The sequence below is a fragment of the Mercenaria mercenaria genome, chromosome 12, assembly GCF_021730395.1.
Source record: "Mercenaria mercenaria strain notata chromosome 12, MADL_Memer_1, whole genome shotgun sequence".
Taxonomy (NCBI): Eukaryota; Metazoa; Mollusca; class Bivalvia; order Venerida; family Veneridae; genus Mercenaria; species Mercenaria mercenaria.
The window spans coordinates 198,774-221,492 of NC_069372.1; the positions used below are offsets into that span (position 1 = coordinate 198,774).

General features: G+C 35.2%; 1 protein-coding gene across 1 annotated transcript in view; it reads right to left on the bottom strand.

The window, feature by feature from the left end:
* LOC128545989 (uncharacterized) overlaps window positions 1-22,719 on the bottom strand; it is a 56,475-nt gene that overhangs the window by 27,985 nt on the left and 5,771 nt on the right. Inside the window, exons 2-4 of the mRNA XM_053518894.1 lie at window positions 15,755-15,832; window positions 9,782-9,912; window positions 8,472-8,700 (exon numbers count right to left, since the gene is read on the bottom strand). Coding sequence (XP_053374869.1) covers window positions 8,472-8,700; window positions 9,782-9,912; window positions 15,755-15,788 — 394 coding nt within the window. The 5' untranslated portion in view covers window positions 15,789-15,832. The remainder of the gene's footprint in view (window positions 1-8,471; window positions 8,701-9,781; window positions 9,913-15,754; window positions 15,833-22,719) is intronic.

A 22,719-nucleotide genomic window follows, 5' to 3' on the forward strand; every position in this document is an offset into this window, starting at 1 on the left:
CCTTGGATATGACCTGATAACCTAATTTTTGAAACCAAATGACCCAGTTTCAAACTTGGCCTAGAGATCATCAAGATAAACATTCTGTGCAAGTTTGTATCTAATTACAGCATAAATGAAATCAATAGATAGCTGAAAGGCCCAAAACAGAAATTTTTGCCCGTTTCAGGGCAGTAACTCTAGAACCAATGATGGAATCTAGCTGGTTTTCGAAAGGAACCAAGATCTTATTGTGACTTAAGTTGTGTGTAAGTGTGGTTAAAATAAAGTGTAAAATGTCACTTCTACCTTGCTCACAAGGTAAATATTACCAAATTTTTGCTCTTTCAGGGGTCAATCAGTGGGTGTAACTCCAGAACCTATGATTAGATCTGCCAGACTCATCATGGAATCCAAGATCTATTGCTGTTAAAAATATTTTGCAAGTCTGTATCAATTCAAAAAATAAAATTAATGAAGTCTCTATATATAATATGGCTGCAAATGCCAAAATAGCAAATTTTGGCCCTTTAAGGGGACATAACTCTGAAACCCATGATGGGATCTGGCCAGTTTTAGAAGAAACCGAGATATTATGCAATAAAAGTTGTTTTAATTTTGATTAAATTAAATTTGCAAAATTGGTCCTATCGTGTTACAACCAAATTTAAATTTTTTTGGCCCTTTTTAAAGGGGACATAACCAAACCTAAAAGGGGATCAGGCTAGTTTTCGAAGGAATCGAAATAACAATACAATTGTGTGAAAATTTTTATTAAAATCAATTGCAAAATGTTTTCCCCTCTATCGGGTTCAAAAGAAATTGTGGAGGGAAAAGGGGAGGGGGGCGAAGGGCGATCACAAAAGCTCACCCTGTCGCATACAGGTGAGCTAAAACTGATCATTCAATTTGAATAACCGGGCCCCATAAACGCAAACATCTATTGTAAAGAAATAGGGGCAGATAGACTTTTTCGCGTTGAGGCCACAATTTTTAAAACCCCTTTTTCTTCAAACAAAAAAAAAAAATTATTACCCCCAAAAATCTTTTAACATGAAAGTTAATAAAACTTTATAAATAAAGGAAAACTTTTTTATTTTTGTTATTTTTAAAATACAGAACTAGAACTGTCACAGGGGGACGAATACCCCCACAATACGGTCTTGTCACAGAAAAGGCAACCCTAAAAAAGACAGGCCCACAAAAGCTGCAAAATTTAAAACGAAATTGGGCCCGTTTTTATGATGTTACCCCCTGTACAAAATTTTTTCTAAATCGTCAACCTATCATATTATTTTTCCGGCAACCTGGTTTTTGGGAAATTTTAAAATTGGAAATGGGCCATAACTACATAAAACAAGAGGACCATGAGGTCGAATCGCTCACCTCTTCCCCCATGACCCAGTTTGATATGACTCGTTTTTTCTATTTTTTGATATAGTGACCTAGTTTTTGAGCTCATGTGACCCATTTTTGAACTGACTTAAATATCAAGATAAAAATTCGACCAATTTTCAGAAGACCTTAAAAATTGGTCTCTAGAGAGTCACAAGGTTTTTCTATTTTTTGACCTATTGACCTATTTTCGAAGGAACGGGTCCCTTTTGCACTTTACCAAATCATCAAGTGAAAATTTTAGATCAATTTTCATGAAATCCATTTAAAAAAAATGCCTCTAAATCAAAAGATTTTTTAATTTTTAGACCCCCTGACCTATTTTTGACCGCACGTGGCCCGTTTTAAAATTACCCAGATATCACAAGAAAAATTCAGACCAACTTTCTCTCCCATGAAAATAGGCCCCCTTTGAAAGTCACAAAGTTTTTTTTTTTTTTGATCTAACCTATTTTTTACGGCAAGGGCCCATTTTCAAACTTACCTAGATACATTAAGTGAACATTCTACCAATTTTTTTGGAATCCATTTACAAGTAACCTCTAGAGGCACAAGTTTTTCTATTTTTAGACCTACTGCCTAGTTTTTGATCGCACATAACCCTTTTTTTGAAAATTCCTAATTCTCAAGATAAATTCAAACCCTTTTCATACAAACCCTTGAAAAATATGGCCTTTAGGAGGGCACAAAGGTTTTCTATTTTTTGACCACGACCACTTTTTGAGGCACATACCCACTTTCGAACTTGCCTAATATCACAAGAGAAAAATTCAACCCAAATTTCATACAGATGCCATGAAAATTATGGCCCTAGAGGCACGGGGTTTTTTTAAATTTTTTCCTTTACCTAGTTTTTGAGGCACGGGGCCCCCTTTCGAACTTACCTAATATCATCAAGGTGAACATTCTACCAATTTTCATGAAGATCTCATAAAAAAATGGCCTCTAAGAGCACAAGGTTTTTTTATTTTTTGACCTATTGACCTATTTTTTACCGCACAGACCCAGTTTCGAAATTTACCAGATATCTCAAAAACATTCAGACCAACTTTCAACAGATCCCACGAAAAAAATGGCCTTTTAAAAGGGGAAAAGGTTTTTCATCATTTAACCAAATGACCTAGTTTTTGAAGGGAAAACCCAGTTTCGAACTTGACCCAGATTCATCAAATAACATTTTTACCCAAATTTTTTTGAGATTTCCCTTTAAAAGTATGGGCCTCTAGAGAGTCCAAGGGTTTTTTTTTTTTTAGACCCACTGACCTAGTTTTTACTGCACATGACCCCTGTTTCGAAAATTGACCTAGATATCATCAAGATGAACATCAGACCAATTTTCATACAGATCCATTCAAAAGTATGGCCTCTAGAGAGGTCACAAGTTTTTTCTAAATTTTTTGACCCCACTGACCTAGTTTTTTTTAAGGCACTTTACCCAGTTTCAAACTGACCTAGATACATCCCAAAATGAACATTCTGACCAATTTTTTATGAAAATCTCATGAAAAATATGGCCTCTATGAGGTCACAAGGTTTTCTATTTTTAGACCTACTGACCTAGTTTTTGACCGCACGTGACCCATTTTCAAACTTAAACTAGATATCATCAAGATGAACATTTAGACCAACTTTCATACAGATCCTATGAAAAATATGACCTTGAAAGGTCACAAAGTTTTTCTATTTTTTGACCTACTGACCTATTTTTTTGATGGCACGTGCCCCCAGTTTCAAAAACGACCTAGAATCATAAAGTTGAACGTTTTTACCAATTTTCATGAAGTTTCTATTAAAATATAGGGCCCTCTAGAGAGGTCAAAAGGGTTTTTCTTTTTTTAACCTACTGACCTTTTTTTTTGATAGCATGTGCCCCCATTTCAAAACCTAACCTAAATATCATCAAATAAACATTCGCCCAAATTTTTTCATGAAGGTTTTGTGAAATACATGGCCTCAAAGAGGGTCAAAAGGGTTTTTTCTTTTTTTAAGCCCCTATTTGACCTATTTTTTTGGGAATGGATTGCCCTTTTTTCCCAAACTTGACCTAGATTCATCAAATGAAAAATTTCTAAACCAACTTTCATAAAGATCCCATAAAAAATGTGACCTCTAAGTGGTCACAAGCAAAAATTTTTACGGAAAAAAACCGGAACGCACGCACACGGACGACGGACAAGGGAGAAAACCCCCGCGCGTCAAAAAAGGGCCACCTTGTCATTTTTGTGACAGGTGACTAAAAATTGGGGGTTTGTACCAAAGTAAAATCCTTTCCCTTTTTTTTCTGATTTTTTACACCGCCCCAAAAAACTTTTTAAATCTGTCAAAACTGTCACTGGGATTTTTTTAAAAGCCCTCCAATGGGGGATGAAAAATTACCAATATTTGAGTCTGTGAAAAAAAATATAAAACAGAAAAAAATGTATCAAAACACTATAAAGTAAAATTCTAACTTAAAAAAAAAAGGGGGGTATAATTCAGGTAATTTTGGGTTTGCAAGAGTTTATGCACTTGTTTTCCCTTTTACAGGCACTCTTTTGGGGCCTTTTTTGGGCCGAATATGGGAAACCAAATTCCCCCTTCATAAAAATTTTTTTTTTCCCCCCTTTTTTCGGGAAGAAAATTTCCCCTAAAAACGGGTTTTGTTTGACCAACTAAATATGAACTCTCTTTCAAGTTTGTTTTTATAGTGCCTCAAAAGGGAAGAATACTGCTTCTATATAGTTTAAAATTATTTTAAAATGATTAAAACCCAGTTTTAAAATTTTTGTAAAAAGCAGTAACTTTTAATTGGGGTAAAAACTTCCCCTTTTTGTTTAAAAAACGAAAAAAAATTCCCCTTTCCCAAGGGGATGGGTACCTGTCCCCAAAAGTTTTTTTTAGTTTGTTTTTTTATTTATTTGGGTTTTTTCCGCGCACCAACCCCAGTAAAAGGTTTAAAAAAAAAAAAAAAAAAAAAAAAATGCCCTTTTTTAGTGGGGGATGGGGAACAACTTTCTCAAGTTTTTCAAATGCATTTCGTAAAAACCGAGATATTGTGAAAAACTCAAAATTAAAAACAAGTTCCCTTTGTAAAAGGGGGGAAAATTCATGAAAAATTGGTGTCAGAGTTTATTCACCTTGTTCACCTGATGTGGGGGATAAGGGGGAATTTTCATTTTAATTTTAATTTAAATCCATTTAGTAAATAAATGAGATAAATGAAAGTGTTTCAAAACCCTTTTAAACCCGCAATTTTAAATAAAAAGGGGGGGGGCTAATTTTAAAGAAAAATTGGGGGCAAAAATTTTTTTAGCCCTTTTTGTCATATGATTAAAGGGTTTATATGTTGAACAAATATTTTAAATTTGAATCAAATCCAAATTTTTAACAAAAAGCTCATCGAACACGAAATGCCCCCTTGATGCATTAGTAATTTGGCCCCCAAGGAACAGAAATTATAAAGCTCATGGGAAACAAAAAATTCTACCATTTCCCGGAATTTAAACGACCTTGACCTTTAACCTATTTTAAAAAAACAAGAGATTAAAAATGGGTCTTTGGGGCCTCCCCTGAGCCTTTTTGAATGTTCCCAATTTTAAGACTAAAGGAAGGGGCAAATCAATGTCAAATTTTTATTCGGTTTCAAAAAAATGGTTTGGGGTTTCCCAAAATTTGGGAAAACTTTTGGCCCTTTAGAAATGTGAAAGTAGGTAAAAGGTGAAATCAAAGTAAAATTTCAATTCAGAACACAAAAATATCATGCGGTCCAAATTTGAAGCCTGTAGCTTCAGAAATGTGAAAGTAGGTCACTATGTCAATCTCAAGATCAAAGTTCATTTAGGTACACAAAACTATGCATGTGGTTCAAATCTGAAGGCTGTATAGCTTGAAAATGTGAAAGTAGTCACTAGGTCAAAATCAAGTCAAATTTTATTTCGGAACACAAAACTATGCAAGTGGTCCAAATTTGAAGCCTGTACCTTCAAAATGTGAAAGTAGGTCACTAGGTCAATAAAAAGGGTCAAATTTTTTTTTCGGTACACAAACCTATGCATGTGGTCCAAATTGAAGGCTGTAGCTACAGAAATGTAAAAGTAGGCCCACTGGGTCAAGATCAAGGTCAACTCATGTCAAGGTTCATCTTGCCACTCAAAACTATACATGGGGTCCAAATTTGAATGATGTAGTTATGGACATGAAGGTTCTAAGTTTTTCCCTATAGATTAAGTCTATATGAACCATATGACCCCTGGGCAGGGCCATATTTTACCCTAGAGGGATAATTTTTAACAAACTTGGTAAGAACCACTAATGATGCTACATACCAAATATCAAAGCCCTAGCCCTATTTTTGGACAAGAAAAATCAGAAACCATTTTAAATGTTCCTGGCCAATGTACCTTGACCTTTGCCTAATGACCTCAAAATCAATAAGGGTCATCGCTGGCATGGCCAACCTAACTATCAATTTTCCTGACACTAGGCCCAAGCGTTCTAGAGTTATTGCCTGGAAACCATTTTAAATGTTCCCGGTCACTGTAAAACCCTTTACCTTTGACATACTGACCTCAAAATCAATAGGGTCATCTGCTGGTCATGATCAACCTCCCTATCAACTTTCGTGACCCTAGCCTAAGAGTTCTTGAGTTATCATCCGGAAACCGTTTTACTGTTCAGGGTCACTGTGACCTTGACCTTTTAACATACTGACCTCAAAATCAATAGGGGGCATCTGCTGGTCATTACCAAACCCCCCTATCAACCTTCATGATCCTAGGCCCAAGTGTTCTTGAGTTATCATCCAGAAACCGTTTTATTATTCAGGGTCACTGTGACCTTGACCTTTGACATACAGACCTCAAAATCAATAGGGGTCATCTGCTGGTGATGATCAACCTCCCTATCAACTTTCATGATCCTAGGCCCAAGCGTTCTTGAGTTATCATCCGGAAACGGATTGGTCTACATTCCGACCGACAGACCGACCGACCTACCGACCGACATCTGCAAAACAATATACCCCTCCTTCTTCGAAGGGGGGCATAATAAAACCCTTCCAGGCACATAGAAATTACGGAGCAAAAACCAAATATCTAACCTTTGACCTTTAACCATCAGGCATAGGTGATGTGTTCAACACGTCATCTGGTCTTAAGGAATAATAATGCAAAGTGAAATTAAAATCCTTCCAGGCATATAGATTTCGGGACGGGACGGGACGGGACATGCCAAACTGACTCCTATATAGCCCCCCCCACCCCCACACAAAAAAAATATGTTTGGTGGGGGTACAAATATAAAAAGAAACTAAGAAACCAGACAATTAATAAATTTGTATTTAAAAGAAATTATTAGAAGATTTCACTTTTGTTAACACATGGCTCAGTAGTAACGCCTCCTCATTTGGTAGAGGTAGACTTGAGAACTGACAGGACCTAATTTAAGTCACACATTGTGTTGTCAAACAGAATCTCAGAGATACCAGCACTATCAAACTGTAAGTTTTATGAAAATTTAATGTGCAATGCACAAACAAGAGGGCCATGATGGCCCTATATCGCTCACCTGTTATCATTGCACTTGAGGACAAGAAGGTCCTCAGAAAAAATATCTAAGTCGAAAGGACAGGAACAACAAAAGGAAGAAATTTAACCAAAAAGAAAAAAAAAATCTTACAAGGTATAGATATGTCATATACACCTAAAAATTGGAGGTACCATCCATGTTGTACCACAGACAAGTGGTCTCGGTTTTTCCCTACGGCCAATAATAAAAAAGTTACTAAAAATAAGCTATTTATAGTAATGTAAAAGGGAAGTAATTAAAAAAAAATATTGTAAGTGAACAAAAGAAGGATCTGCCAAAAAAATCTGTTGACATAAATGAAATTTCAGATCAGTATCTTCGTTAGTTATGGTGATATACCCATTTTAATTTGAAATAAAGGGAGGTAATTTGACATAAAATCAGTCCATAGTTATCTACCCTGATTGTCTCAGTCCAACTAATAACAATAATGAAATTTCAAATAAGTCCTATAAGTACTTACTGATATAAATCCATTTTGATTACAATCAGGGGAGGTAATCAGATATAAAAAAACTCTGGAACGTATGATTGGATCTGATTTGTCATTGAATCCAAGATTTATTGTTGTTGAAGATATTTTGGAAGTTTGTATCAAATTAAAACCATAAATGAAGTCTCTATATGGCTGCAAAAGCCAAAATAGCCAATTTTGGACCTTTAAGGGGCCATAACTCTGGAACCCATGATGGAATCTGGCCAGTCGAAGAAAGGAAGCAAGATCTTGTGGTGATACAAGTTGTGTGCAAGTTTGGTTAAAATCAAATCATAAATGAAGCTGCTATTGTGCAGACAAGGTCAAAATAGCTAATTTTGGCCCTTTCAGGGGCCATAACTCTGGAACCCATTATGGGATCTGGCCAGTTCAAGAAAGGAACCGAGATCTTATGGTGACACAAGTTTTGTGCAAGTTTGATTAAATTCAAATCATAAATGAAGCTGCTATTGTGCAGACAAGGTCAAAATAGCTAATTCTGGCCGTATCAGGGGCCATAACTCTGGAACCCATAATGGAATCTCGCCAGTTCAAAAAAGGAAACAAGATCTTATGGTGATACAAGTTGTGTGCAAGGTTGGTTAAAATAAAATCATAAATGAAGTTGCTATAGTGCAGACAAGGTCAAAATAGGTCATTCTGGCCCTTTCAGGGGCCATAACTCTGGAACCCATGATGGAATCTGGCCAGTTTAAAAAAAGAAACAAGATATTATGGTGATACAAGTTGTGTGCAAGTTTGGTTAAAATCATATCATAAATAAAGCTGCTACTGTGCAGACAAGGTCAAAATAGCTAATTTTGGCACTTTCAGGGTCCATAACTCTGGAACCCATAATGGGATCTGGCCAGTTCAAGAAAGGAACCGAGATCTTATGGTGATACAAGTTGTGTGCAAGTTTGGTTAAAATAAAATCATAAATGAAACCACTATCGTGCAGACAAGAAATTGTTGACGGACGGACGCACACACGACGGATGACGGACGAAGGGTGATCACAAAAGCTCACCTGTCACATAGTTTTCATTAGACTTACCAGTCTGTGCAGGGGCAACAAGCTGCTGGACCCTGGCTTGTCTGCCTATTTCCCTCTCAGCCATTTGAATCTCTCTCTCTAAAATCCTCTCCTGTTTATCCAAGAATTCAGCAAGATGTTCTTGATGCGATTCTCTTAACACTTCTTTAAATGTTTTATAACCTTGAACACCTTTAGAACCAACTTTTTTTATTATCTCTCTAGTCTTGTCAGAAGTTAATCTCTGCTCCTATAATCGAAAGACTGTGTTTAGTAATATAATATACTACATGGTGTATGAGAAGTTTCAAACAAGACACCTTGCAACACCATGACACAAGTTCTTCAATGCTTTCAGTAACACCAACCTTGAACTGAATAACTGAAATACTATCATATACTTTGTCTCTAAAAGCTATCTACACACCAAGTTTGGTTTCTAACTGATCTATCCAAACTAAAGATACTGAGCTGAAACCATTACATTGACCTGAACCTAGAGTAGAGTGACCCTCAAATAAAATCCTTAGCTTTGTCTCCATAAAAACGAGTGGAAATCTTCTTTTCTATCTTTAGTAACAATAATCCTAAATACAAGCAAAAGCCAGTTCTTCATATAAGCTTGCTATATATAACACACCTGAGATTAAAACCACTTCCCATCTGCTGTCCTCAGTACGGAAGGTACAAATGATCCACTTCTGTGTCACAGTGGGATTTTCAAAGTGTGCATATTAATTAAGTTATGCTGACCTTCAACTTGTACCCACTGACCACATATACAACCAAAACCTTGGTTTTTCTATAAGCTACCTATAGGCCAATTCAATTTCAATACATTGATCCAAACTGGCCATCGAATGGAAACTTTTTTTCATGTTATTCTGTATATGAAAAGCTGCTCTATCTATTTTGCACCTATAATCATAATTTAATAAATATTATGGAACATAAGCAGGTCATGATTTTTTTTTTCTATTTTTACTATGACTACCTCTGAGGACTACAAACAATTATCCTGTCAAGCACTAGACCAACCAAAACTTTCTCAAGTTATTGATAATAAATCTTTTTCAGTTCTGAGGTCACCAAAATTTTATGATCTTTGACCTACTGAACCCAAAACCTCTAAAGGTCATCTACTCACCACAGGAAATCATCTTTCTAAAAATTGATAGCTTTAGAGTCAGTCCTTTCCAAGTTTCTTTAATTTGAAATAATAAAGTATTCTCACAAAACAGACAGTGCAACTGGCATAAGGCAAAAAATATAAACTGTCTGCTTCAATAGGGTATAGGAAAATAAGCAGAACAGAATGTATATACATGTACCTGAATATCGCGCACTTGTGTGTATAGCAGGTAATTCTTCTCCAAGAACAAATCCAACACGGATACTGGATCAAGGTCTTCCAAAAACCTTTGATGACTTCTGTTTAGTACTCTTTTATAAAAATTTTCATCTGAAGAATAAAGTACATGACTTTTGTATATATATCAATATCATACAAAAGAAAAACTAGGAGTGTATCACTATGACTGTACTACTTTTTTTATGAATCCACCATTTACTTCTTCTGACAATTTTGCTATCCACAGAAAACACAAATTTTGGAATTGAGCCAGGGCCATTACAATTCGGGAAAAATGCATCTTTTAAAATACATCTAAATTGGGAACTGTTAAGTCATATTTTTTTTCATTAAAATGTAACATTTAAGAAAAAAGATGGTCATAAATACATACTTGTGTTTCAAATGTTTAAGGTTTCAGAGGTTTTTCTTGGTTGAAAAAGCAAGAACGTTTTAAATTGGGAATTGGGGAAAAACATAATATTTGCCATTTGGATTAGGGAATAATTTTGGCCCTAAACTGACCAGAAAAAAGTAACATTGAATAGCATCTTCAAACATTGCAATATTGTTGGCTTTTATCATTGCCAGCATGGAACAGGTTCATATCAAAGTTGTTGCATCAGCTCATACAGAATATACTATATCAAATGCAAAAACCACTTATTTCTAAAACCAAGTTATCTTGAGAGAAAGTTTTTTTCTTTACTGTTTGTAAACACTACAATAAGGTACTATTCATTTCTAGTCAGGTATGCAACTAATTTTCGTAAGGTACCACACAAACTTGTATTTCTGCAGTCAGGTACTAACTGCTTCTGCAGCTTAGTAGTGCCATTATGTATTCTAATAATTAAAACTGTAATGTATAGGTCTTTGAAGTTTACCCATAATTTACCAAATATTCATACTTGTATATAGAACAAGAGCTGTCAAAGGAGAGAGAGGGGTTGACTATTTCGATGCTGGATAGTGAAACTGGACACATCTGAGGAAGGTTGAGCTGTCACTGGAGTGTTTAAAGTATGATGAAGATATTGCACAATAGCTTGAGTCTGTGTCAAAAATATTAAGTAATAAAGAGAGATAAAGATAAAGATAGAGTGTATCAAAACACCAAATAGTAAGTATAATTCTAAGCAAAAAGGGGGCATACTTCATAAATTATTGGTGCAAGAGTTGTGCACATTGTGTCATATGATGTGGGTGATGATATGTGGAACAACTACTTCAAGTTTGAATCAAATCCATTTAATAATAACTGAGATATAGTGAAAATGCACAAATTTAACACTGAATTCTAAGTAAAAGGGGCATAATTCATGAAATATTGGTACAAGAGTTATGGCCCTTGTGTCATATGATATGGGTGATGATGTTGAACAACTTATTTTAAGTTTGAATCAAATCCATGTAGTATTAACTGAAATAGGGTGAAAGAGCATCAAAACTTTAACCTGAAATTCTAAGTAAAAGAGGGGATAGTTCATTAAATATTGGTACCAGAGTTATGGACCTTGTGTTGCGGGAGATGATGTGGAACAACTACTCTCAGTTTGAATCAAATCCATTTATAGTGTGAAAGTGCATCAAAACTTTAACCTGAAATTTTAAGTAAAAATGGGAGATAATTCATAAAATATTGGTGTGAGAGTATTGGCCCTTGTGCCATATGATGTGAGTGATGATGAGGAATAACTATTTTAAGTTTGAAACAAATCAATCAAGTAATTACAGAGATAAAGAGAAAGTGAATGAAAACTTGAACCAAAGCGCTGATGCGGATGGACACCGACGCCAGGTTGAGAAGGACAGCTCTCCATACTTTGTATAGTCAAGCTAAAAATCTTATATATGATTTTTCACATTTCATTCACAGTCTGTTTTACAAATTTTGCCACACATCTGAAGACATGTAGCTTCAGAGAAAGAACTAATATATTCTCTACTTCCAAGATTTATCCAAATGCATTCAAAACAATTCCCTGATATCATTGTAATATATACCTCCAGTTATTCCTGTATTTCTTTCCATGACACAAGAAAGTAAAACACACAACAACTAGTTTCCATGCTTCATTTACTTTTCAAAGCTTCTCCATTTTTCTCACATACATTTCCTATTCACAATACACACTAAACCATTAAAAAACTACCAGAATGTAAATTTTAATACTGGTAAAATTTGTAAGTCAAAATTAATAGTTATCAATCCTATTGTAAAATGAACATTTTATCTGGCATACACAATACTAGTATGATAAAAGGTCCAAACACACTTTATCTCGGGTGTTGATTACAATCTGATAAAAGGCATACATTTATGGCTGACATAATACAAAGAGATTATGTAAAATTGTGATCGCGATCTACTTCCGTTTTGCTTTAAACATGTTATACGGTATATGTAATCCTTCAGGCACAAAAAAATATAAAGGATATACCCACTCAAATGCTGAAGTACTGTTATCAAATAACTAAAATACTACACTGAAATACACATACAACTGGTTAGCTTTTTGTAATGAGACTGAAATTTCTGTATGGTACAAAATACCATCGAGCAGTTGCACAAAATCGAAAGAACTTTCATTTAGAAAAAGTTTATAATAATAATATTTTATAATCTGTAACTACTTACTTTTAAATTTTGGTAAATTTTATGTCTACTTCTAAAATCAATTGATATGACACACGTTTATTTGTGTAATCAGGTATTTTTATATGAAAACCATTCATTTCTTTCGTTTGAAATCCTAGTCTGGAAGTCTCTTAATTATTCTACTGTCAGGCAACTTTATGCAAGTATTACCACTTATATCTACATTCAGGTAACACTAAATACTTCTATATAATCAGGTAACTTCGTGTGAGAAGCACTTATTTCTACAGTATGGTAACTGTTTGTGAGAGCCGCTTATTCTACAGTATAGTAACTTTTTCTGAGAGCCAGTTGCGGCATCTTTGCGAGCCCGACTTAATCTATGGTATAGTAACTATTTCTGAGAGCCACTTGTTCTATAGTAAAGTAATTTTTTGTAAGAGCCACTTACTTCTGTAGTTAACTTTATTTAAACCACTCAATATTTCTACAGTTTGGTTACAAACTTAAAGTGGGACCCACACACTGTTATCGTCAGGTAGCTTTATATGAGTATCACCTATTTTATTCCATTTAGCTGACTTGCGGAAGATCGGTAGTGCTACTCAGACATATGACCATGCCGCTTAAAGCAATGACCAGACGGGCACCAATACATTAACCCTTACCTTGCTAAATTTCTATAATGAACTAGTCCATCTTTCAATTTGAAAGAACCATTAACTGTTAAAAGGGGTGCTTACCAAAATGGTACTGACTGAATGGCAAACAGTGCAGGTCATGATCAGACTACACAGATGTGCTGGCTGATCATGATCTACACTGGTCGCAAAGGCAGAACCATTTGTTTCCAGCACGGTAAGGGTTAAACCCAAATCCATTGGAAACAGACCCTGGTAACATAATTCAGTGCAATGGAAACATTTTTAATTTCTCATGCATGCCTCTAATAGATTTAAATTTCAAAGTGTTCTGAACTTCAATTATTACAAGCTGAACATTTACTATCAAACATCTTATACTTAAAAGTTCAATCAACTTTTTTTCCCTAGACAACAGCTCAAAAGTTATACTTCTACCTACCTTGAAGTACATCCAAAATAAGTTTATCATTGTAATATACATAGTTACAGTTACAATCACAACACACAAAACATAACCAGAAAAACTAAATCCACATGTATTACAAAACTACAAAAATGCAGTTTAAATTTTCAGCATAAAACCCTACCTGAATGAACTACATATCCAGTGTTGACTACAATAGGACAAAGATAGTACATGTATATTTATAGCAGTGTCAAGTAATCTCCAAATAAATTGTGAATAACACTTCCGCTTTGTTTTCAGTAAAATATGTCTAATTATTCAGGTGCAATAAAAATCAAGTATTTCATACTACTCCCGCATGATAATTTAAGGTTTAGGAGTATATCACCAAAACACAGAAATATTTTATAAACGAATAACATCGTTACCAATATTTTACTTAACCATTACATGTTCTGTCGTACTGTCCCGTACTGAAAATATTCTGAAAAAGTTGTCCCCCTTTGAAAATGAATGCCATTTGTAAAGGGGTATTATGATGCTAGACAAAACGGTCCCATTTGGTTAACCTCGTACGGACGGACAAACGAACGAACGGACAGGACAATCACTATATGCGAGAGCCACTTATTTCTACAGACAGGACACTTTATGTGAGAGCCACTTATTTCTACAGACAGGTCACTTTATGTGAGAGCCACTTATTTCTACAGACAGTTTACTTTATGCGAGAACCACTTATTTCTACAGACAGGTCACTTTATGTGAGAGCCACTCGTCACTTTATGTGAGAGCCACTTATTTCTACAGACAGGTCACTTTATGTGACAGCTACTTATTTCTACAGACAGATTACTTTATGTGACAGCCACTCGTCACTAATTTTTACAGACAGGGGTATTATGATGCTAGACAAAACGGTCCCATTTGGTTAACCTTGTACGGACGGACAAACGAACGAACGGACAGGACAATCACTATATGCGAGAGCCACTTATTTCTACAGACAGGACACTTTATGTGAGAGCCACTTATTTCTACAGACAGGTCACTTTATGTGAGAGCCACTTATTTCTACAGACAGGTCACTTTATGTGAGAGCCACTCGTCACTTTATGTGAGAGCCACTTATTTCTACAGACAGGTCACTTTATGTGAGAGCCACTTATTTCTACAGACAGTTTACTTTATGTGAGAGCCACTTATCTCTACAGACAGGTCACTTTATGTGAGAGCCACTTATTTCTACAGACAGGTCACTTTATGTGAGAGCTACTTGTCACTTTATGTGAGAGCCACTTATTTCTACAGACAGGTCACTTTATGTGAGAGCCACTTATTTCCACAGACAGGTCACTTTATGTGAAAGCCACTTATTTCTACAGACAGGTCACTTTATGTGAGGGCCACTTATTTCCACAGACAGGTCACTTTATTTGAGAGCCACTTATTTCTAAAGTACAATCAGGTCACTTTATGTGAGAACTATTCTTTTTTCACAGGCAGTTTACTTTATGTGAGAGTCACTTACAGCATGGCAATTTCATGTGAGTTACTCATCTCTCTGCAGGGTTCGAATTTAGCCAGATTTTCTACTTGCATTTTTTCGCAAGTGGTATTTTTTTTAACTTGCTGAATGAAAAAACAACTTGCATTTTCTGCGACTTGTCACTTTATTAGAACATTAACACAAACATCCACGTGACGAGTCCAGCCAATCGTATTTGCGCTATATAAATAGTAACTTATTATAGATTACCAAAAAACCCACCGGATGTGGCAAACGTCATCAAAATTGGCGCAGGTACTTGTCAGCAGTTGAAAAGACATGCGCACGGGACATGTATCGAGTGTAAACTTCCGTTTACGACGAAAGATGAAAGAGTGCTCTGAAATTCGTTCTACAAATGACAATGCGCTGCAATGACTGCAAGTTGTTAAAGAAAGAACAGTGTAAGATCGAGACGACCGTTAGAAATGCACATTATTCGGCCAAAAAATTTCACTCGCAAAAAAATGCTGGTGTCTGAAATCTCACCTCGCAGTTTGAAATTTGCACTCGCATTTCGCGAGTATGCGAGCTTAAATTCGAACCCTGCTCTGGTCAGGTAACTTTATCGAATGACTACCGACTTTCATAGTTCAGTAATTTTACGCAATGACCATAAGTTTTTACAGTCAGGTAAGTTTATATAAGAAGATGAACACTTGTTTGCAGTCAGGACCATTCATGAGGACCATTCATTTTCACAGTCAATGAATTTTATGTCATTTTGAGAACTACAAATATTGTATATATACCTTTATTAATGGACCTTCTGGTTGCCATTGCCATGTGATCCTAGCCTCTAACAGTGAAAGCCCATCTTTGACACATATCTTCCTGAAATATAGAATTTTAGCAAAAATATTGGCTGTTAGAGCTACAAACTTGTTTCTATTCTAGAAAACCAGTAAACTAAGAAGCTATGAGAGAAATGTCATAAATCATTTATCAACTGCACAAAATGTCAGAAAACTAAACAGTCTCAAATAGAAAATAATACAAAATAGTAAATATTATTTGTAGGTCTTACTATTTACATATTGCAAACATTGATCTACGGACACTACGAAAAAGTCATGTTACCAAATTATGACTCAATTTTTTTCATTTGGACCTGAAGCAAAATCTTTATATTCAGAGTGGTATATGATTATCAGCAACAGCACACACTACCATACTGTATCTGGCATATCACTGTTGCCTTTGTAATAGGGTGATAGAGACAGACCTTCAAAAACCAAAAAAACATAACGAAGGCCTGTTTTCGTATTTTTTTTATTAAAACTTAATTCCTTCACTGATAAAGAAATAATTTGACTTTCTTTAATTTGAAATGCCACATTTTAAGTCTGTTATTGCCAATTCACATTAATGTAATACTGCTTTGATCACTTGCTTGCTAAAATTTGCCATTTTTTATTTGCAACACCATAACGATGAAAAAACACCATTTTTCGACCATATTATCTATTACAGTGTGTAAGAAATCGCAGGAAAGTATGTAATGTTATACATCTTAAGAAAGCCCGAAACCTGTACTTTTACATGCACAAAGTACTTATTCCCTATCTGTCAACAGTAAGGAATGCCATCACCATAACATGGGCCCATTTCATTTTCCCTATCTGATCTTGTTTTAGCCGTAAACCAAATGTCATAGTATACTTTAACTAAATAACAAACTCTTAACACTTCCACATATTCTGGCAATATCATTCATATTTCTATCAGTGCCTTTATTTTACACCTAATTGGTTAAAATTATAACAAATTCTTATATGACTAGCAATGCTTAGTAATGATTTTCTAAAAGTGTAAGAAGTTTCGTTTAAAAACGTACTACCGGAATATGAAAGGAAAGAAAAAATCCTCAATTTATTCCCAGCTAAATAGGCAGTTTTCATGTTTTAATTAAGCCAGTTTCTGTTTTTCCGGCCACACTCCTGGTTTTGATTTCACCTTTACTTCCTGTAAATACCTAGGGTGAAGGTCATTTAACAGCTGATTAACAAGAGCTGTCCGTAAGACAGCCAAGCTCGACTATTCGAAATATTGTCCCAGAAGCAGGAAAATATTACCCAAAAAGGTTAAATATCAAAAGAGTTTTAAGTTCAAAAGGGGGAATAATTTGACCAAAATGCATATCAGTTATGGGACTTGCTGCTATCAACTAGTTTTATAACCCCGAAGGCACATGTGAAGTTTCAATTCAATATCTGCATTAGTTTTGAAGATAGAAACTTGCATGTAAAACTTTAACCAGAATTTTCAAAGTCCAAAAGGGGGGCATAATTTGCCCAAAATATATGCCAGGGTTATGGGACTTGATCCAGTGAGGTTAGTAATTGATCTAGAAAAAGAAAAAATAACTTTCAAATCTATATGCCTTTTAGTAATAGATGTATGTACTTGCACGCAAAACTTTAACCAGAATTTGCTAAGTCCAAAAGGGGACATAATTTGGCCAAAATGAAGGTCAGAGTTATGGGACTTGCTGCTATCAACTAGTTTTATAACCCCGAAGACACATGTGAAGTTTCAAATCAATATCTGCATTAGTTTTGGAGATAATAACTTGCATGTAAAACTTTAACCAAAATTTTCTAAGTCTAAAAGGGGGCATAATTTGCTCAAAATACAAGTCAGAGTTATGGGTCTTGACCCAGTGAGGTTGGTAATTGATCTAGAAAAAGAAAAAATAAGTTTCAAATCTATATGCCTTTTAGAAATAGCTGTATGTACTTGCACGCAAAACTTTAACCAGAATTTTCTAAGTCCAAAAGGGGGCATAATTTGGCCAAAATGAAAGTCAGAGTTATGGGACTTGCTGCTATCAACTAGTTTTATAACCCCGAAGACACATGTGAAGTTTCAAATCAATATCTGCATTAGTTTTGGAGATAGTAACTTGCATGTAAAACTTTAACCAAAATTTTCTAAGTCCAAAAGGGGGCATAATTTGCTCAAAATACATGTCACAGTTATGGGTCTTGACCCAGAGAGGTTGGTAATTGACCTAGAAAAAGAAAAAGTAAGTTTCAAAGCTATATGCCTTTAATTGATGGCTGTATGTACTTGCATGCAAAAACTTAACCCAGGTGTGATGCCGACGCAGACGCCGACGCCAGGGTGAGTAGAATAGCTAGACTATTCTTTGAAAACTGTACATTTTGATTGGTGGATGAAAAATTCCACAGGTTTTTGAATGGAATAGATATTTTCTTAAGAAGTGTGCAGGTGCTCTGAGCTGTATTGTTACACACTATAATCCGTTGCAAGACTCCTGTGGAAATAGCTTATGTCATCATGTCATAAACCTGAAACCCCCAGTGGTGAAACTGTGGCAGAGTTCCACTACAAACCTGCCAACTCTGCTACTATGATATGGAGTGATCTCCCATAAACGATTTACAGTCATTTTGTCCCCCAGTCAACATGTCCCCCAGTCATCTCGAACCCATTTTGGCCATTTCATATCCCTTGTCGATTTCAAATTGGTCATTTCGTCCCCCACTTTTCGCGCACCCCCACCCCCCCTTTTAGTCTTTTTGTCAACGTTTCCTTGATTATGATTAATATAATTATGACCTAAAATATGTGTTCTGTAAAATATATTCTACAATAAAAAACATGAAAATTTTACTTTAAAAACTACATTATGTTTTGCTTTTACAAATACCTGATCATATATGTAAAAGTGCAGAATGCATGCATGAAAGTGTGTATTGACTAATCTGGATGTGTATCTTTTTTAAACTAATTAAAGATACCTCTTGTTTCATTGTGGACCTATACTTGACATTTTGGTAGGATTTTCAAGGAGAACTTTTTCATTTAAAGACATGTATGTAAATAAATCGTATCACACAATGAGTTCATACCCATGTTTTAGTTGAAGTTTTCCCATATCTGTCAGACAAAAATCTGTCTCAGAAGTTGATGAGCTCTATATATTTTTTGGTGCTTTTTGTGGTTTAAATATACATAGGAACAAGAGGTTGGTAATATTCTTTTTTAAAACTGGCCCAGCTATGTGTGAAAGCTCTCAGAAGATTGTTTATTTTAAAAAGAACATACAGCAAATTTGTTTACTACTGTGCCAGTGCTAGCGCTGCCACAACAGGTACCCTGCGACTAGACATATAGCCGTCACGTTTACTACCCGCCGTGATTTGACCGTTATTTCTCATATTTGAAATTTTTTACATTTATAGTTACCAAATACCCCAAAGCTTTCGATTTAAATGCTTCTTTGAAATGTTCAGAATTTGCCGATGATATTAAAAAAAAATCTTCTAACCTTCAATAATCCAAATAAATTTACTTTCCCTTTCTATCTTACTCTTAGTATCTATCTATCTTAGTAATGACTGTGAGTATCTCAGGTAAGTTTAACCATATCAACAACCACCACTTTTTTGTTAGTTTTGATTACAAGATGAAAATTAACACAACAAGAGCTGTCCGTAAGACAGCCAAGCTCGACTATTCGAAATATTGTCCCAGAAGCAGGAAAATATTACCCAAAAAGGTTAAATATCAAAAGAGTTTTAAGTTCAAAAGGGGGCATAATTTGGCCAGTGAGGTTGGTAATTGATCTAGAAAAAGAAAAAATAAGTTTCAAATCTATATGCCTTTTAGAAATAGCTGTATGTACTTGCACGCAAAACTTTAACCAGAATTTTCTAAGTCCAAAAGGGGGTATAATTTGGTTAAAATGGAAGTCAGAGTTATGGGACTTGCTGCTATCAACTAGTTTTATAACCCCGAAGACACGTGAAGTTTCAAATCAATATCTGCATTAGTTTTGGAGATAGTAACTTGCATGTAAAACTTTAACCAAAATTTTCTAAGTCCAAAAGGGGGCATAATTTGCTCAAAATACATGTCACAGTTATGGGACTTGACCCAGAGAGGTTGGTAATTGACCTAGAAAAAGAAAAAATAAGTTTCAAAGCTATATGCCTTTAATTGATGGCTGTATGTACTTGCATGCAAAAACTTAACCAAGGTGTGACGCCGACGCCGACGCCAGGGGGAGTAGAATAGCTAGACTATTCTTCGAATAGTCGAGCTAAAAATGAATAAAGATCATATGTTTGAAATACCAAATTATGAAGTAATAGTTATAGTATGTGTGAGAGTGTGTTACGAGGATATATCAGAGCTAGGGGTACATCGAGGGTATTTTTCTCTACACATATCGTCGAGGCTGGTAGGCCGAGACAGATATGTGCAGAGAACAAGAGGACCATGATGGTCCTGAATCGCTCACCTGTCCCAACATGACCCAGTTTTGAACTGAGTATGACGTGTTTTTTTTTCTATTATTTGACATAGTGACCTAGTTTTTGAGCTCATGTGACCCAGTTTTGAACCTGACCTAGATATCATAAAGATGAACATTCAGACCAACCTTCATACAGACCCCATGAAAAATATGGCCTCCAGAGAGGTCACAATGTTTTTTCATTATTTGACCTACTGACCTAGTTACTGACGGCACGTTACCCAGTTTCAAACTTGACCTAGATATCATCAAGGTGAACATTCTGACTAATTTTCATGAACATCCATTCAAAAGTATGGCCTCTAGACAGGTCACAAGGTTTTTCTATTTTTAGACCTAATGACCTAGTTTTTGACCGCAGCTGACCCAGTTTCAAACTTGACCTAGATATCATCAAGATGAACATTCAGACCAACTTTCATACAGATCCCATGAAAAATATGGCCTCTAGAGAGGTCACAAAGTTTTTCTATTATTTGACCTACTGTCCTAATTTTTGAAGGCACATGACCCAGTTTCGAACTTGACCTAGATATCATCAAGGTGAACATTCAGACCAATTTTCATGAAGATCTTGTGAAAAATATGGCCTCTAGAGAGGTCACAAGGTTTTTCTATTTTTAGACCTACTGACCTAGTTTTTAAACACAGTTGACCCAGTTTCGAACTTGGCCTAGATATCATCAAGATGAACATTCAGACCAACCTTCATACAGTTCCCATGAAAAATATGGCCTCTAGAGAGGTCACAAGGTTTTTTTATTATTTGACCTACTGACCTAGTTATTGATGGCACGTGACCCAGTTTCAAACTTGACCTAGATATCATCAAGGTGAACATTCTGACCAATTTTCATGAAGATCCATTCATAAGTATGACCTCTAGAGAGGTCACAAGGTTTTTCTATTTTTAGACCTAATGACCTAGTTTTTGACCGCAGCTGACCCAGTTTCGAACTTGACCTAGATATCATCAAGATGAACATTCAGACCAATTTTCATACAGATCCCATGAAAAATATGGCCTCTAGAGCGGTCACAAGGTTTTTCTATTATTTGACCTACTGACCTAGTTTTTGACGGCACGTGACCCAGTTTCGAACTTGACCTAGATATCATCAAGATGAACATTCTGACCAATTTTCATGAAGATCTTGTGAAAAATATGGCCTCTAGAGAGGTCACAAGGTTTTTCTATTTTTAGACCTACTGACCTAGTTTTTGACCGCACGTGACCCAGTTTCGAACTTGACCTAGATATCATCAAGATGAACATTCTGACCAACTTTCATAAAGATCCCATGAAAAATGTGACCTCTAGAGAGGTCACAAGCAAAAGTTTACGCACGGACGGACGACGGACGACGGACGCTGCGCGATCACAAAAGCTCACACTGTCACTTTGTGACATGTGAGCTAAAAATACCGAGATGTACCCGTAGCTCTGACATATCCTCGTAACACACGAGCATTACATATTATATCTGTTTTATCGCATAGTTTTATCATTAAAATTTATATATTATTTTCATTTAAATTTGTTTATTATTATTTTTACTCTTTTGATTCCCTTTCTGCACCTCGCTGACTGAAACACTAAAACTTCTGTTTTAGAAAATGTGTTCCCCAGATAAAAGTATCCAACAGATTTCTGCATTGGTTTTAAATCTTTGCATTTCATTGGCCAAACATACTGTAAAACTTGTTGTTTTGTTTGTAAAATAAATCAAATTGAGAAATCCCAGAATTTCATGTAGGCCTATTTCTGAATTTGGCGATAACTATCGAGTTTTTGAAATATTCTAGTTTATTTATTCTTTTACTTTATAAATGTAGGTGTTTGTGATAATTCTTTCTCTGTGAACTGTAAATTGGAGCTAAAATCATCTTTTCTTTGAAAGGAAAAAAATATACTCCCTTGTCAGATAGGACCTCAATAGAGAAAAAGTGTTGCGATATATATAGGAACAGTTTTACTGTGCTGTTATATATCGAAACACTTTTTTTCTAATGAAACTCTATAGAGATTTCTGTGTTGATATATATCGTCTCAGTTTTGTAAAATGTATAATGACCTTCACTTTCAAAACCTAAATAACCGGGGAACTCCAAATGAACACATTGTAAAATAAACTGATGATAACAGATTAATGAGTGAATCTAACCACTGAATGAATTATATTAATTTGAAATTCAGCAGAAAAAAGAATGCATGACTTTATTACATAATAATATGCACATTTATTTATTTTGTTATTCAACAAGACATAACTTTGTGTTAATCGGCACAGAACAGTTCAACTGATTGTTTAATAATCTATTAACTGACATTTAATATATAAGTGAAAACTGTTTGTATCTCGTAACGGAAGGCTACCAAATGTGTGGAAAACATAAATACCATAAGGGTTAATTATCAATAAAAAATAG